Raw genomic sequence first — 16,622 nt, forward strand, 5'->3', positions numbered from 1 at the left:
GGCCAAGTCTTCCATAGTCGTTGTTCAAGTAAAATACAAACATAACAATGCAATAACATCATTGGGGGAGAAGAGCTTATTTTTTTGGACGAGAAGAGGAGGTGAGAGAGAAAAGCTGGAATAAAAATGCATGTTAACATAAATTAAATCATGATTTACATATTTACCCTTCTTCTCTAATTGTTTTTCAAAAGAAAAGTTTGGGTATTTTTGTCCAAACATAAAAGGTGTTTCATGCTAAAACACACCTTCATAAAAGTGAGAGGGTGTGTTATAGCATAACCCTATATATATATATATATATATATATATATATATATATATATATATATATATATATATATATATATAAGTATGTATGTATATGTCATGCCCTCCAAATTATTTTTGCATGTAATTCAATGGAACCCCCCTCTCCCAAATAGTAAGGTTTCAAGTATGTGAATCACTACTATCAATTGATGTTTGGACTTAAAAGATTAGGTGACTGTTTAGGACTGCGGTGGAAGGCTTTTAGACGTGCGTTTTTCTAAAAGCTAGAAATTTCTGCTTCACAATTTTCATGTTTAAAGTGCACTGAGAAATGGAAATGAGCCTCCAAATGTTAATCCAAACACCCACTAAGTTGAAACATACATGGTTTTGCCTAGCAAGCTGAAAGTGAGCAAGTCAAAGAGTTTGAAAAGAGAAACATGACAAACTCATAAAGTGATCCATAAGCCGATCGTGGATGACCAAGTTCGATAGTTTGAGAACTTTTGCATAGAACAATTTGCTAAGTGAATCATAAGGCGGTATAATGACTCGGTACTGAGCTTGCAAAAATCCAACAATGAAGAACGCACCAAAATCACATCCAAACATATTATTGAGAAGAGAAAACACATGAGAACGAGGTTGAGCTTAGGAGCTTCAAGGTGGATGCATATCTTGATGGATTTAAGCCATATATGCAAACTTCTTCTTTTCTACTTATCCTGTTGAAAGTTACTTTGACTATGTGAAGCTAAGTTTCTCGTTATGATGTGAGTAAGTGTAGTTTGTTATGATTCTAATGTAATTACTAGATCTGACTGGTTACATATAAATTTTGTTTCGTTATATCAATGAGTTTATTCACGCACTTAATGATTTCTCGATGTTAAACTCTAAATTGATTATTTGATATAAAAAGTGATAGACATATACTTTTTTTTATGTAAGGGACATGAAATGGATTCATTTATAGATGTTAGTTGCGATATATGAGGATAAGTTTACTATCATAAACTACTATCGAAACTTAATGTTATAATATCCTTTAAATGAAAGAGACGTCATGCGTTAATAAGTATGATAAATCTCATGTTATATGAAGATGTAGCTATAGATGGCATCATAATCACTGTTAGAAGGGCATGCTAATGAAACCAATGTATGACACACATCTTTAAGTGGAACCAATTTCAAAAATATGAGATCCACCATGATTTAAGCCAATAAGAAAATGAGTATTGGAAAGAGTGTTAAAAAGAGGGTGTTGCTAGCACTACGCTTGTTCATAATATACATGTATTAGCGCAATAAAAAGAACAGAAAACGCAGCGAATGTTGGTTCATATAATCAATTTCCACTCTTGTCAACCCAACTAAAAAATGTTGGTAAAAAAACCTAATTAAAAAATACCATGCGTAAAAGAGAATCGGATCAATTCAATTTGGTCGAGCGAGAGGACAAATAAATAAATAAAAAAGTAAAATTGAGGGGTCAACGCTTTAAAATTCAAAATTGCACAAATATAAAACTTGAAAGAGACAAAATTACAATTAATCTTTGATTTACTCACCCCCCAATTACAAAAAAAAAAGTTTTAATTTTAATTGAAAAGAAGAGAAAAAAAAAAGCAAGAAAAGAGTACAAAGGTCCCGTTTGGATTGACTGATTTTTTAGTTTATGCAAAACAACCTATGCAAATAAGTAAGATTTTACATAATATTCATAAGCTTGTCAACGTAGTTTATGACAAAATAGATTTTGAAGATACATTTTTCGTTAGCGAGAACTTATGCATTAACAAAAGTTTGTTTATTTGGATAAGGTTTTTTTTTCATAATCTACAAAAATAAGCCAAGCCAAACAGGCCCAAAGTAAAGACGAACGAGAATTTTTCCACCAAGGAAAAAAGACAGAGAACCTGATTAGGGTTTTAACCGTGCTATTGTTTTTTGTTACTGTAACACCCACTTTGATATTTAATTAATTTTTATTAAGTTAGAGTCTATTTATGTGATTGATTTTAAATATGTGAGGTGTTGGTATTTTATTAAGTGGCTTTATTCTAGTATTTATTAGAATAAGTAGATTTGGGGGGGGGGGGGGGGGGTTAAAATAGAAAGAAGAAAGAGTTAATGGGCCTAAACATATTTAGGAAGAGCATTTGGTGTTATAAATAGAGAAGTTAGGTTTAGTGAAAGTACGATCAGTTTTTGGTGAAAAAGGGAGAAAAGTCAAGAGAAGATGAGAGAACCATGGAGGCTGGAGGCTGCCGATTTCATCTGTTATAAGGTAAGGGTGGGACTATCTTTCACTAATATTAGATCTGTGAATCATTAGATTGCATCTAACATGCTTTAGGATGAGTTTGTATGGGGGAAGTCTCTTATGATGAATAGTGAAGGGTTTTGTTTTCAATTTTTTTTTATCTTACAAAGAATATGTTAAATTCGTGCTCTAACTTATCGGTGTGATTTTGGTATGCTCTTATCTTTGAATTTATGACTTTGATGTGCTATATCCGTGAATTCTATATTCGATAAGTATAAGAGATGTTGTCGTCTTATTGTATGATTATTTTACAAATCGTAGAAGGCAAAACCGCTGCACTGTTACCTGACTCATTGGCTTGTTTTCATTATATGATAATTTGAATTAGCTAGTTATTTTTCACTTGTTAATTGTTCATGACATCGTACTTCGTATTAATTAGCTACGGTTTGTGTCTACATGTTTCCTGAGTTATGATTGACAATTGATTTACTTTAATTTCATATATTAGTCCTTATTTTACGTGAACCAATTATAGGACCTTTTGTTAGTTATAATTTAACTAGTGTTTACTATCTGCAGAATTTTATGTAACAAATTTTGAGTGTTTAAAATAGTAACTTGCCTTTGTTTATCGTGATTTTAAATGCTTATCATATCTAATAGGTGGTCTTTCAACAAAACAAGTAAAAATAAGTTCCCAAACAAGTTTGGATATGATTCTAGCTCACAATCGGATTTAGATTTCAAATCATGATATTTGATTTGATTTTAGTTTACGATGATTTGAATCATTTAGTTTAATTAAAATATTTTATGATATGTAATGATGAATTATTTGATGATGTGAAATTGATATGTCATTTAACGATGTGTAATTGATGAGTTATTTAACAAAGTGTAATTGATGAATTATTTGACTATGTGTGATTTAAAGAAAGGTGTTATATAAAGATGTGTGTTTAAAAATGTCTTATATAAAGATGTGTTATTTGAAAATGTGTGTTTTAAAGATGGGTATATAAAGATGTGATATTGTTATTTATGCACTATATGTGTTAATTATGATGATTATGTTGATGCGATGTTTAAGATGTTGTTGTATTATGATGCTGATATGAGATGAAATATTTATATGTTGCATATACTGCTGAGTCTTATTCAAGATGTAAGTGTCGGTCTAAGTCAATGAGTTATAAGATGTTCATGAAGTTCTAAGACGTAAGATGTTGAGTCCATGCATACTCATTTAAAGATGAGGGCTCATGCCCTGGAGCTTTTTCTCAACCAGAGACGAGGGCTCATGCCCTATGAGCTTTTGCTCAATAGCGACGAGGGCTTATGCCCTAGGAGTGTATTTATGCTCATAAGCGACGAGGGCTTATGCCCTAGATTGGTACCACATGCATTTGCATTTCCATGATGATTCAAGATGATTTAAGACGTTAAGAGTTGCATAGTCGAGTCTAGATGCATTGTCGAGTCAAGTTGTTAAGTTGTGATGTTTTAACGAAGTAATCTAATGATGAAATATTTGTATGATGTTATGTGACAATGATTGTGACTGTTATATGATGATATATTGCTAAGATGAGTTGATGTTAACTATGTATTTGAATATAATTGTTGAATTATATGAAGTTTGTGTTGTTAAATGTAAATGATGATTTATATACTTAATATTATTGTTTGAGAAATCTCACCCCTTCTGCTTGAAAATGTTGCTCTTCGTATGGGTAACTTGCAGGTAATCAAGATTAGGCGTGGTCGTGAGTGGACTCCTCACAAGTGTGTCTTACGTGCTCTGATACGTAACGAGATGGGGACTTTGCTATTGTTTTCTATTCCTTACGTATTGTTTTACGAGATTTATGATTAAGTACTAGATTTGAACTAATGAATGTTTTAGACTATTATGAGACTTTTTTTTATGATGAGACCTTACGTGCCAAAGACTATTTTTGGAGGTTGAATAATTCCGCTGCAAGATATTAAGTACTTGTTGATTGAATTTTTGAAGGATAAATTATTATTTATTCATTTATGATTTTTATGAAATGTGACATTCCATTTACGATGAATTACTCTGATTTTATTAAGAAATTTTTATGTTGGGAAAACGGGGTGTTACAGTTACCATCATCAGGTATATTCAAAATCATGTTCATCATATACTCACATTTTTCTTCTTATGCATTCACTCTTGAGTTGTTTTCATAAGCTATCTTTGAGAACTTATTAAAATAAGCTGAAAACGGCTTATGAACGTGCCATAAACTGTTTTAATTAGTTCTCCAAACACTCTCACAGAGTGAAATTATGGCTTTAATAAGTTTAACAAAGACAAACAAATATATCTTTCACTGTATATGTATGTGTCTAAGTATTTTTGTTTTGATTTCAGGAATTGTGCAAAATGGTTGAGACTGGAAAACGATACAGTTCGCATCGAGACCATGACTAGTATTAAGTTATGGGAGATATATCGCACCTATTAACTTCTGATACCTTGCTATGTTGATCGATGCACCAGTATTAAGATCCGACAACGGGTTAAAAATCTATGTTTAACATGTTCTAAATCAAAAGTTTAATTTTGAAGTTTCACATGGAAAAAGCTTTAATAACATAAATAACTCATAAATACAACAATTTTTTTTTGAATGGCAAATATATAATATATAAGGAGAAAGATAACTGTACAAAATACACCAAAGAAGCCGTCAACAGACGCTCACAAAGACCCCCCCCCCCCCCCCCCCCCCCCAAAGAGCGACCCTCAACCCAACAAGCCAGGTGGGAAAAAGCCCTTGGGAGGCCCAAGACACGCCAAAAGCAGCAAACAAAAAGAAACATCACCTAAAGAAAAGGCAGAAAACAACACAAACCACCAACCAACAGAACACCTGCTGAAACAGAAAAGGAGAGACAAGGTACAACCAGGAGGCCGACCAAAGGGGAGAAGGCAGAGAAACCTCAACCAACCCCCCGCACGGACCCAAACACCCCCTGCCCCCCTCCGAACACCCTACCACTGCCAACACAGGACGGACTACACCTCCCACTTATGACAAGTGCAAGAACTAGCAGTGCACTTAGCCAGAACCACTTCCAAGCTAAGAATTTCGCTCTATATCGAAGAAAAAAAAGGTTGAAAAATTACATATTTGCAAGAGACCATTGTCGAAAGATCATTTTCTTGAAAGATCACATATTTATAGAGACTCTAAACATATTTAAGTTTTAACCCTTTCATATTTATCCCTTAAAAAAAAAACCCTTTCATATTTATACAATTAATTTCCACTCTGTCCAATTAAAAAAATGCCACACCACATTAATGCAATCTGGTCAAAATATAAGGTGGTAAATTAAAAAAGAGGTAAAATTAAGAGGTCGAAATCTTTTTTTTCCCCCCTTTTCTAAAGCAAAATTTCTTCATTTTAAACCTATGTTTTAAAAACCAAACTCCTTAAAAAAAAAAAAAGTAAAACAAAAGGTACACTTAGAAAATCAAAATTGCAATTAATATTAATCACTTAAACACCAAAAAAAAAAAAGTTTTAATTGAAAAGAAAAAATAAAAACGAGAAAAGATACAAAGTAAAGACGGAGGAGAATCTTTTCACCAAGAAAAAGAGAGAACCTGATTAGGGTTCTGTTAAGGGAAGGATTAGGATTTTTTTTGCGGTTTATTGTTTTCTGTTAGCATCATCATCAGGTACATTCTAATTCACGTTCATCCTATTCTCGCATTTTTCTGCTTCTGCTTCTGCTTATGCATTCACTCACTTCACTTCTACTGTTTTCTAATTTTAGGTTTATACATCTTTCTATTTATCTTTATTAATTTTCCTACTTTCATAAGTTAGTTATATTTGTCTTGATACGTATGTATGTATGTATGTATGTATGTATGTATGTATGCATGTGTATGAGTATTTTTGTTTTGCTTTCAGGAGTTCTGTGAAATTTTGTAAAATGGTTCAGACTGGAAAACGATACAATTCACATCGAGACCACGACGGTGACAGACAGAATCAAAAGAGACGTGTGAGCGACAAAAATGATAATAAGGGCAACGATGAATTGATTGTTTATAGGATACTATGTCCTGTTGAAGTTATCGGGAGCGTTATTGGTAAGAACGGTAAAGTGATAAATTCAATAAGACAGGAAACCAGGGCAAAAGTCAAGGTCGTGGATCCATTTCCCGGTGCAAAGGATCGCGTTATAACAATCTACTGTTATGTTAAGCAGAAGGAAGATATTGAGATTGACGATGAGTTTGATGATGATAGAAAACCTTTATGTGCTGCTCAAGATGCTCTTTTCAAGGTTCATGTGGCCATATTGAATTCCATTGATGCTCTTGTAGATTCTGATGATAATTATAATAAGAAACGAAAGGATAAAGATGAATGTCAGATTCTTGTTCCATCAAGTCAGTCTGCAAATATTATTGGTAAGGCCGGGGCTTCCATTAAAAAGTTGAGAAGTAAGACAAGAGCAAATGTCAAGGTTACTGCCAAGGATGCTGCTGACCCGTCACACTCATGTGCTATGGATTTTGATAATTTTGTCTCGGTTAGTATATTCAATGTTATCAACTTACTGTGGAATGATTTATTACATTGGTTCATACCATTTCTGAAACTATTAGATGTATAGTGCTTGCCTATTATTGAAATATATGCATTTTATCTAAGAAGTAAGTAAATGCTCTATATTCATTGAAGCAGCAAGTAACTTTGAAACCTGGAATAGATGCATTAAAATGTAGGGTTAAAGTTACTACTTGTTTTCTAAAATTCCTTCTGATCCTAAAATCCCGACTCACATTCACAATTAAGCATCATGCTGTCATGTGTTTTACATTGGTGGCTGGTTCTCATATTTTTCTCACTAGTCATGGTTCATGTATTAAGTATTAGGAAATAGTAAAATTTATTAGATATAGAGATTAAAGTTACTACTTGTTTTCTAAAATTCCTTCTGATCCTAAAATCCCGACTCACATTCACAATTAAGCATCATGCTGTCATGTGTTTTACATTGGTGGCTGGTTCTCATATTTTTCTCACTAGTCATGGTTCATGTATTAAGTATTAGGAAATAGTAAAATTTATTAGATATAGAGATCATTGTGGAAGCATTGTTTCTGCTCGAGAATGAAATTTTACTTGCTAGTCATGATTCATGTATTAAGTATTAGAAGATAATAAATAGACTAAAATTCGCTAGACATAGTGATCATATTGAAAGCATTGTTTATGCTCGAGAATGAAATGATAATCACTGTGATTAAAGTTATAGTAGTTTAACCATACAACATATTGAATAGAACTAGGACGTTAAAGAACGACCTCAATGCCTACAAAGTAGAAACATTTTTTTTTAAAGGTACATGTGCGAGTGTGTGACTCATTAACTCAGGAAAAGGAAGAAAACAAATTTCCAGTCTTCTGAGGAGAGTAAAATTTACTATTTTCTACGAAGTATAAATTCATGAAGCAAATTCAATCAATGCAACTGGTAGCTTATCAGCTAATAGATGCACCAATGGACAGTTGCATACATAAATGACATGGATTACTGCACACACAGCCTCACAGACCATCCTACCAAGCCACCCATACAGTGGTAGAATCAAAAATATATTTGCACGCTGGAGTTGTTGTTTTGCTTAAATAAAATTGTAAATCAAATTTGATGGCTACTTCAATATGAATGTGTAATTCATTTTTCATAGTTTTTTAGAAAACTCTGCAATTTCTATATCTTTTTCTAATCATATTTTTACTATCTCGTTTTTGGCATTAAAAACAATTTCTTTTTCAGTAAACTTTTTTTATCTTACTATATTCTTGCTTTATTTTTGAGTAGATCGCTGGTGAATCAGAAGCAGTTAAAAGAGCACTATTTGCAGTTTCTTCTATCATGTACAAGTTTGGTCCCAAGGAGGACATCTCTCTTGACACAAATGTACCAGAAACCCAACCCAGTATTATCATTCCCTCCGAAGTTCCATATTTTCCGCCCGGTGGACTGTATCAGCCTTCCGATCCTATAATCTCGTCTGCACATGTTCCTCAGTTTTTAGGCGCAACAAATGCACAAGATCTGCATGGATATGCTGATGCAGGACATACTTGGCCTCTATACTCTTCCGCCCTTCCAGTAATATCTGGTGTTGATGCTTCTCTGTCTGAGGAGTTAATTATTAGAATGTTATGTCCATCTAACAGGATTGGGCGTGCCATTGGAAAGGGAGGGAGTACAATTAAAAGTATAAGGCAGGCAAGTGGTGCTCGCATTGATGTTGATGATTCCAAGGCTAATTACAACGAGTGTTTGATCATCATAACTGCAACAGAGGTGCACTGTCTTCCATTTTTTATTTATAAACCCAATAATATCTGGAGATGTTACTGTTTGTAGCGTTTGTGATATATTATAGTGTGTGTTTGATTAGTTTATTTGCCTGTGAAAGTTAATAAAAAATAGGCTGTAGATATCCAGAGCTTTGCACTAAAAAACATTTTTGAGTGAAAATATTAGGTTTATCGTAAATATCTTGACGAGGTTGCCACTAACTAGTTTGGCGAACTCTTAATTTATTTTCATGGACAAACTATTATTTTATTAAGTGATGAGTTTCAGGTGATGGCTATAAATATATGGTTGGAGATATTTTGTAGTTTTTATTACTTGTTAGTCATTACTAGTCAATCACTTCGTGCTAAGTGGCAAGTGCCAGCAGTTCCATAGCCTTGAAACTACAAATATTAATACTCATTTAGGAAGCCAACACTGATAGGATCCACTTGTTAGAAAGAAACAAGAAGACAAAAAAAAAAGCAAAGGGCCTTTTAAGAAAATGTAATCTGAACAAGACTTTTACTCGTTTTCCCTGCGGTGGGAGAGAGGGGAATTCCATGATGTTACTCAGTTAAAGCTAAAATATGTTGTTTTCATTGTGTTTGCATTTTGAGAATAGTTATTGAGCACTCTCTGAGGTGGTAGTCAAAGTATGCAGTTTCTTTATCACTCTTCATGCTTGATGTATTTTCTTACTTTTCTCCCTCTTAGTCTTGAGCCTATATACGGTTAATTTCAACCAGTGGAGGCGTACTAGACTTCTCTCTTTTGTTTTTGACAAGAGGTGTACTAGACTTTTAACAAGTAATGTTAGAACTATAATAATATTGTTTAACACGAAAAGTTCTAATAATTGCTTTTCATAATTAGTTTTATGCCTGATTTTCTAGTTTGTGTACAATGCTGTTCCCAGTTATTCATGCTCTGGTTAAGATTATCCTTTTCCTGGTATATATTGATTATTTAGTCTTATTTTATCATCTAGCGGAAAATGTTCATGTGTTTTATGCATTTTGTAGTCGCCAAGTGATTTGAAGTCCATGGCAGTTGAAGCTGTTCTGCTGATACTAGGGAAGATAAGTGAAGAAGATGACACCTCGGTGTCAATTCGGCTTCTAGTTCCATCAAAAGTGATAGGTTGTATTATCGGTAAAAGTGGCTCAGTCATAAATGAAATTCGGAAGATAACTGGGGCTGATATTCAAATTTTTAGAAGTGATAAGCCAAAAGGTGCAGATGTCAATGTTGAGCTTGTTGAGGTTTGGATGATAAGCCAAAAAATCTTCATCACTTTTCTTCTTTCATCAGTATATTTATTCAGTAATGCTATTTGGTATTGAAGTTTTTGTACAGAAGTTGTTGTGAATGTTCGATAACCAATCATAGTTAGAGGAAAAAAGCAATGTTGAGAAGCAAATTAGGGACTACTAAATCACGAGTCATTTCATGAAAACCCGTTTCATTTTACACATCTGATATTTATTTTATTCAATATCATTTTTTAGGTGGGTGGTGCCATTGGTTGTGTAAGAGATGCGCTAATCCAGATTATCTTAAGACTCAGAGACGATGCATTGAGAGAAAAGGACATTGGCCATAATCCTTCTACAGGCGGTGAATCCTTCTACTCTAGCGGCGCTAGTCTTTCATTCCCATCTATGCTGCCTTCTATTTCTTCTATTGCTGCTCCACTGGTTTATGATCAGAGGGCTGAAGGTGCAACTGGCCTAGGCATGCTTTCTTCAAGCAGTCTGTATGGATATGGATCTTTGCCGGTATGTCTCTTTCTCTTTTGGTGTGCTATATGGTTGTTTTGTAACTAGTCCTTAATCCTCATGATGCTTTTCTTGCAGGCATAACATGGTCTGTTTTTTCTTTTTTATTAATCTTATTTATTTATGTTGGTTTTCTGTCTTGAAGTTCTAGGATTATTCAATATTATATACGGAGAAGGAAAGTATTTTTACCTATTTCATGTTAAATTTCTCTGTCAATGTTATTAATGGTGGATGACAATTTATGGTGGCAAGCCAAAAATATGCCATAACTGGATGGCTGATGACTTTGCAGCCTCTGTTTGACGTATACAAATATTCAGTATTTGTAGAGCTGTTCCTTTGAAAAGATGGTTTAGTAGAGCTGTTGCTTTTATTCAGTATTTCTATTCCCGAGGTTCTGCTCGGAGCATCTTTTCTCTTGTACAAAATGCTTATAGATGCTTATAGTTATAACAACATATCTATATCCTGTTTTGTTTCAAATTGTATTTATGTTACTGATATCTTCTTTTGTTTGACTCTATGTAGACGGGGGAAGATGGCTATGGATCTATATCATATGCTTCCAATCTTTATGGAGGGTTAGTATATATTTTTAATAAAAATTATTTAAATTTAAATACTTAATAACTGATTTAGTGCGTGACTGGATTGAAGTGCACATCATTAGTTTTGGTTGAACATGACATCGTTAAAAGTTGGTTTGCAAAGAAGTGATTCTTGTTTGGATACCTTTATCTTATAAGAGATACTTTTGGTCATAAACATTTTCAATCCCACATAAAAGCAGCCCTCTTGTTTCCACTAATTCTATGGCACACTTGCCAGCTGGCATTTTCTCAACATTTTGTATTGTGGATGAAATCCGGTTTGAATCCTGTAAACATGGGTTTGGGCCCAACCTAACATGCACAATCCTTAAGTTTTTCTCCTTAATTTAATAATAAATGCTCCAACGTTAAGTTGTTAATTGAACTTGTGTTTTTGTTGTACCTTTATCAGGCACAGATTGTCTCCCCCATCAATTCTGGATATGCTGATTCCTGCTAATGCTGTTGGTAAAGTGTTGGGTAGAGGAGGGGCCAATGTAGCCAATATCAGGAAGGTTGGCTCACACAATCTTGAATTTATCAATCGTTTATTCTATTACAAGAATAATTCATTTCTTTTTTAATTTGTCTATACTTATAATGAGACACTTATTTATTTACTCTCTCATACCCTAATACATGTATGCAAAATTTGCTTCATTTGATACTTAATGGCTTCCTTTATCAATGCCAGATTTCAGGAGCAACAGTAGAGATTTCTGACACCAGATCTGGCCGTGGCTGTTGGTCTTGGAGAGACGATATTCTCTAGGGTTCTTCATCTTGGATCCTGCTTCTTCCATATCAGCGGCTAACATGATTATGCTTGATAATCCATTTCTGGTTTTGTATGTAGGAATAATAGTTCCGTTCCCTTTTATTTTCAATATCTACTCTCATCTTTGTTTTATCTTAGAAATCTGGGATCTGTCTATCCTTTCGTAATGTTTGTCTATGACTACTGTGGAGTCATCTCTATCTCCATACATTATTTTCAGAGGAAAACCATGAAACAGTTTTGTTTTGTTTCTGGTAGCTCACCCTCTTATGCTCCTTTCTTGCTGAAAATATCTGCCATAATAATGCAAATGAGATGCCGAGTCTCTAGTAATCTCCATTGTCTAGTATCCTTGGTTATGCAAGTAGTTTGGTCAAAACAGGGAAGTTGCATGGTGAATCTGAAGAATTTCAGAACGCTCTCGATCATTTTCTTCCCTATGATTCTATTTCTGTATCTTGCAATTCTGCCATGCACAATAGCATTTGCAACTAAATATAGCCATGTCCTTGTTAATGTTATCTCACCAAGCGCATATACGTATAAAAATGCTTTAGGGCAGATCGTATTTTGTCAAATAAAAGAAATCCGGTTAGACAGAGACGATAAATAAAGAGATGTAGGAGGATACTGCGTCTTCCTCTTCTTTGGTGTATGAGAAAACATAAAAGGTCACAAAAGTACAATGAATCGGCGTTGTCAATGTCATTTGATCATTGACTATCAGATGGACGAGTGGTATCCTCCTCCTATGTCTTATCCAAGAATGTCCCTGAAACATGAGAGACTTCTTGCAAAAAATTTTGCCATATAGCACACTGCTCATACTTTTATCTGAAAACTTTATTTCGTAACTTGTGTACTTGTTTTCACTTCTTACCTGTCTTGTCATGGACACCACTTGGCACTCAAAGGAATACTTGGTTCCTGCTACATTTTTTAGGGGTAAAGGCCAAAAGGTATATCCACCATGAGTGTGATATTCTGTCTGGTTGGCCTTTGCCACAAGGTGTTTACAGAGGCTCTTGATTTATGATCCCTTACAATTGGGATAGTCCCCTCACATGGAACTCAGTTTGACAGCTGAACCATGCCTCACAATTCCCGGCTTTCTCATTATTGTAGTAATTTCTTCCAATATGATTCAGAATTGCTTCATTTGATTCCATAACTATAAAGGATGACTCTTTAATTCATTTAACGATCTCTATCTCTACTCCCAACCTATGAAGCACGGATACAGACAAGACACGGACACTGACATGCCGACACTGCTAATAATTTGAGAAAATTACATAATTCAGTGTAATAAGTGTCGGTGTCGGCCACGACATGTGTCGGACACCGAGACACGCCTAATCCGAGAAGTGTCCGTGCTTCATAGCTCCCAACTAATTTTGGGTTAGAATTAATGACTTTTCGTGACCTGGTCAATATGCTGTTCTATTTTCAGAGATTCACCCAAGTAAAACTAAAATCTGTTTGCATTAGCCTGGGTTTATTCATATACTGCTTTCTGTATAAAATGTCTAATTCTAGGATGCATTAGTTACTCTTATTTGAGCTACATTTCTCTCGCATCCATAGTGTTATCTTCTAGTGGAACATTGTCTCATCCAGGTTACTTGTATACTTGTTTAAACGTCAGTGTGCTCAAAACTCCCATTCTCCTTTTAAATGTGATGGAGTTCATTCTATCTTTCTTTCCACAATATTCAACTAAGCAGATTTCATCTTTCATACTCATTTAAAAAACATTTCAATCTGTTAAAGGTTATGCTACTCTGCTTGTAGACTAATTCTCTCTTGGGTTAGGTCCCTAGATTTTCGAACAGTATATTCTCCCACTCTTGATTCTGTATTCATTATTATCCATTCTTTTCTCTCAAGCTTTCTGCTGTCATTCTTATCAGTAAGGATGTCTGGTTCAATTTGAGTTTGGTCATTTGGTTGATGGTTTAGTCGATATAATTAGTAGATTGATATCATGCAAACAAACATTTAGAATTGGAGATGAATCTGTCTATTATTTCTGTAAGAGTCAGAAGGGTTCTTTTAGGGTAGAAGCATACTGAAAGCTATTGTTAGAAATGCACTTGTTAGTTCTTATTAATTTTTTTTTTTTTTGGATTGAAGTTGGTTGTTAATATTGTATGTAAACTTACTCTCATCTTGCACCGTGAGTCGTGTATGTAGACATTGTACACGGTGGCATTTAGGGTGGGTAGAAGGATTTCTTTCCCATCATGGGAAAATATTTTTTTGACCATTAGATCAATTGAAGAGCATAATTATATCATAGACTCTCACCATCAGATTTTTTCACACTATCTCCCACACCCTTCTCTCTCCTCCATCCCCTCTCACCCTCCACCAAGAACAGCAACAGCAACAAATTCACTGTTTCCAACTCACATATTTCTTCCGATTTCTCATTTCATGTTAGCCATTTTATAATTCTCCACAGCTGTTTAAAACCCACTTCCGTTGAAACAACCAATTTCAGTTTAAGAAACAAACATGATTCAACGATTTTTCTCTTCTATTCGCCGGTTTTCGACATTGTTTCAGTGGCCGTTTCTCTGGCTCCACCACTTATTATTGAATTTCCGACGAACCTAGATCTGAATGATCGGAATTTTCGTCGCCGCCGCCTCGGTAAGAGTACGCCAGATTTCGTACTTGAAGACGATAAGAGTAAGAATGGAAGCAAAATATTTAAGAGTTTATTTTCTTAGTTTTCAACATGCCGATTGAATTGGATGAACAATACCAGTGTAATTGAGAAATGGGTTTGATATTGGTGGTGGTGGTGATGGCAGTAGTGGTTGTGGGTGAATGGGACATGGAAGAGAGAGTGTAAGGTGGAAGATAGTGTAAAAAATAATACAGTGTTGATGGAGTATGATAAGAGTGTGCTCTTAATTTAATCCAACAGTCAAATTTTACTTTCCAATGGTGGGAAAGAATTCCTCCTACCCACCCTAAATGCCACCTGTACATACAGCTTCATGACGGTGCCGTTTAATCTGGGAAAGGAAAGTTCTTTCCCACCATGGGAAAGTCCCTTTACCCAGGACAGCTGTCGGTTGAAAACTGGCAGAACCAAAAAAAAAAAAAAACTCAGTATATTTTTTTATTGTTGTTTGTAACAGTACTACTGCACCTCCTTATTTGCTAACAACAACGTGAAATACACCTAACCCACTATTGAAGCATTAAAACGTTAAATTCTCTTCTTCTTAAACACTACAAAACATAGAACATAAGAAAACCCAGGTAAAAAAGCTTAACACAATATACTGTCCTTCGATTACAGAACACAGAACATCAGCTCTTCTTATTTTCTCGTTCGATTACTTGATAATTTCAACAATGGTAGTTTTGGAATTTGGTTAAAGTGTTGTTGAATGCAATTAGATCTGACACAAATTTTGTTCCCAAACACAAAGAAATGTAAGATTTTACATTGATCTGAAACAAATTTTTTGTTTTTTTGACAAACATACGTTGATTTTGAATAGCTCGTGATTGTCATGCGAAATTGACATTTAAAATTGTAAACTTGTGATAATTGAAGTTTTAGTTTTAATTGAAATAGTGCCAGGTTCAATTGCATCTTCAGCAACACTTTTCCTCCTAAAACGATTAACATCGACCTCCATTATTATTATTTTAATTCAAAAAACAAAACTAATTCCGAGCAAACAATTACTTTAAACAAAAAAAACACTAATTACGACTACGTGTGTTTAAAAAATCACCACACTATGCTTTTCTTTCAAAATACCATACAAGGTAAACTTTGATTTTGGTATATTAATTTATTTTAATATTATATCTAATAATTAACAAAAATTATACAGGAAATAATCATGTTGTCCCAAAAACTTATTAAAAAAGCCCAATACTTCAAACAAAGGGGATAATGTTATTAAGTGGGGTCACTGTTTTTGTTTGATAAAGGCCATCAAAAAAGTTAAGACAATTACCAGGTGATAAATCTCAACCGTTCAAATAAACAACTATTATATCCATGGCCCTGCTTCAACTTTCCCATGATGGGAAAAAACTATCCTTTCCCATACTAAACTCCACCCTTCATGACTGTTATGTCATGTCATTCATACATTGATTTATATATTCATATAATAGATAATAGATGCACAATAAACCATAATTCATAATTGTTTTCATCTCTCCTTATTAGTATTTGCGTGGTACAACAATCCTTTGGGTTTTGCATGCATTTCTTGATGGTAAAATGCTTAGTGTTGATTCAAGGCTAGTCCTATAAATTCAACTGTTCCAAGCAAATTATTTTACATAATTATCAATATTATGATTTAAATTTGCAATATTGATTTTTCAGTTAACCAGATAAACACATTGATGTGTATTTATCTAATATTCCAGCCATCAAGAAATGATAATCAAATACATCCAATTGAGTTAATGTTGTGAACTGCATCTTATTTTGAACAAGCACTCAAAATGGCATCAATGTACATGTAGATTTAATTTAAATTTTGCTATTACTTGATTTATATTTAAAAATTATATAAAAAAAA

General features: G+C 33.9%; 1 protein-coding gene across 2 annotated transcripts; it reads left to right on the forward strand.

Annotated features, from left to right (window-relative positions):
- Positions 1 to 6,154: 6,154 nt before the first annotated feature.
- LOC146933055 (KH domain-containing protein At4g18375-like) lies at positions 6,155 to 12,384 on the forward strand. 2 transcript variants are annotated; one of them, XM_085704793.1, is made up of 8 exons: positions 6,155 to 6,245; positions 6,484 to 7,111; positions 8,411 to 8,902; positions 9,925 to 10,164; positions 10,411 to 10,680; positions 11,212 to 11,264; positions 11,686 to 11,788; positions 11,968 to 12,384. In XM_085704793.1, the coding sequence occupies exons 2-8, from the start codon at positions 6,506 to 6,508 to the stop codon at positions 12,043 to 12,045; spliced, it is 1,842 nt and encodes a 613-aa protein (XP_085560919.1). In that variant the 5' UTR covers positions 6,155 to 6,245; positions 6,484 to 6,505; the 3' UTR covers positions 12,046 to 12,384. The 2 variants fall into 2 exon arrangements, with proteins under 2 accessions (XP_085560919.1, XP_085560921.1); XM_085704795.1 differs by lacking the exon at positions 9,925 to 10,164.
- The last annotated feature ends 4,238 nt before the right edge of the window (positions 12,385 to 16,622 follow it).

Source organism: Medicago sativa, chromosome 4, assembly GCF_051527215.1.
Source record: "Medicago sativa cultivar Bolivia chromosome 4, Bolivia_mono, whole genome shotgun sequence".
NCBI lineage: Eukaryota > Viridiplantae > Streptophyta > Magnoliopsida > Fabales > Fabaceae > Medicago > Medicago sativa.

Coding starts and splice junctions, on each gene's coding strand:
- LOC146933055 (XM_085704793.1), top strand. CDS start 6,506: ATGGTTCAGACTGGAAAACGATACAATTCACATCGAGACCACGACGGT. Junction 8,903..9,924: donor TCATCATAACTGCAACAGAG/GTGCACTGTCTT, acceptor TGCATTTTGTAG/TCGCCAAGTGATTTGAAGTC. Junction 11,789..11,967: donor ATGTAGCCAATATCAGGAAG/GTTGGCTCACAC, acceptor TATCAATGCCAG/ATTTCAGGAGCAACAGTAGA.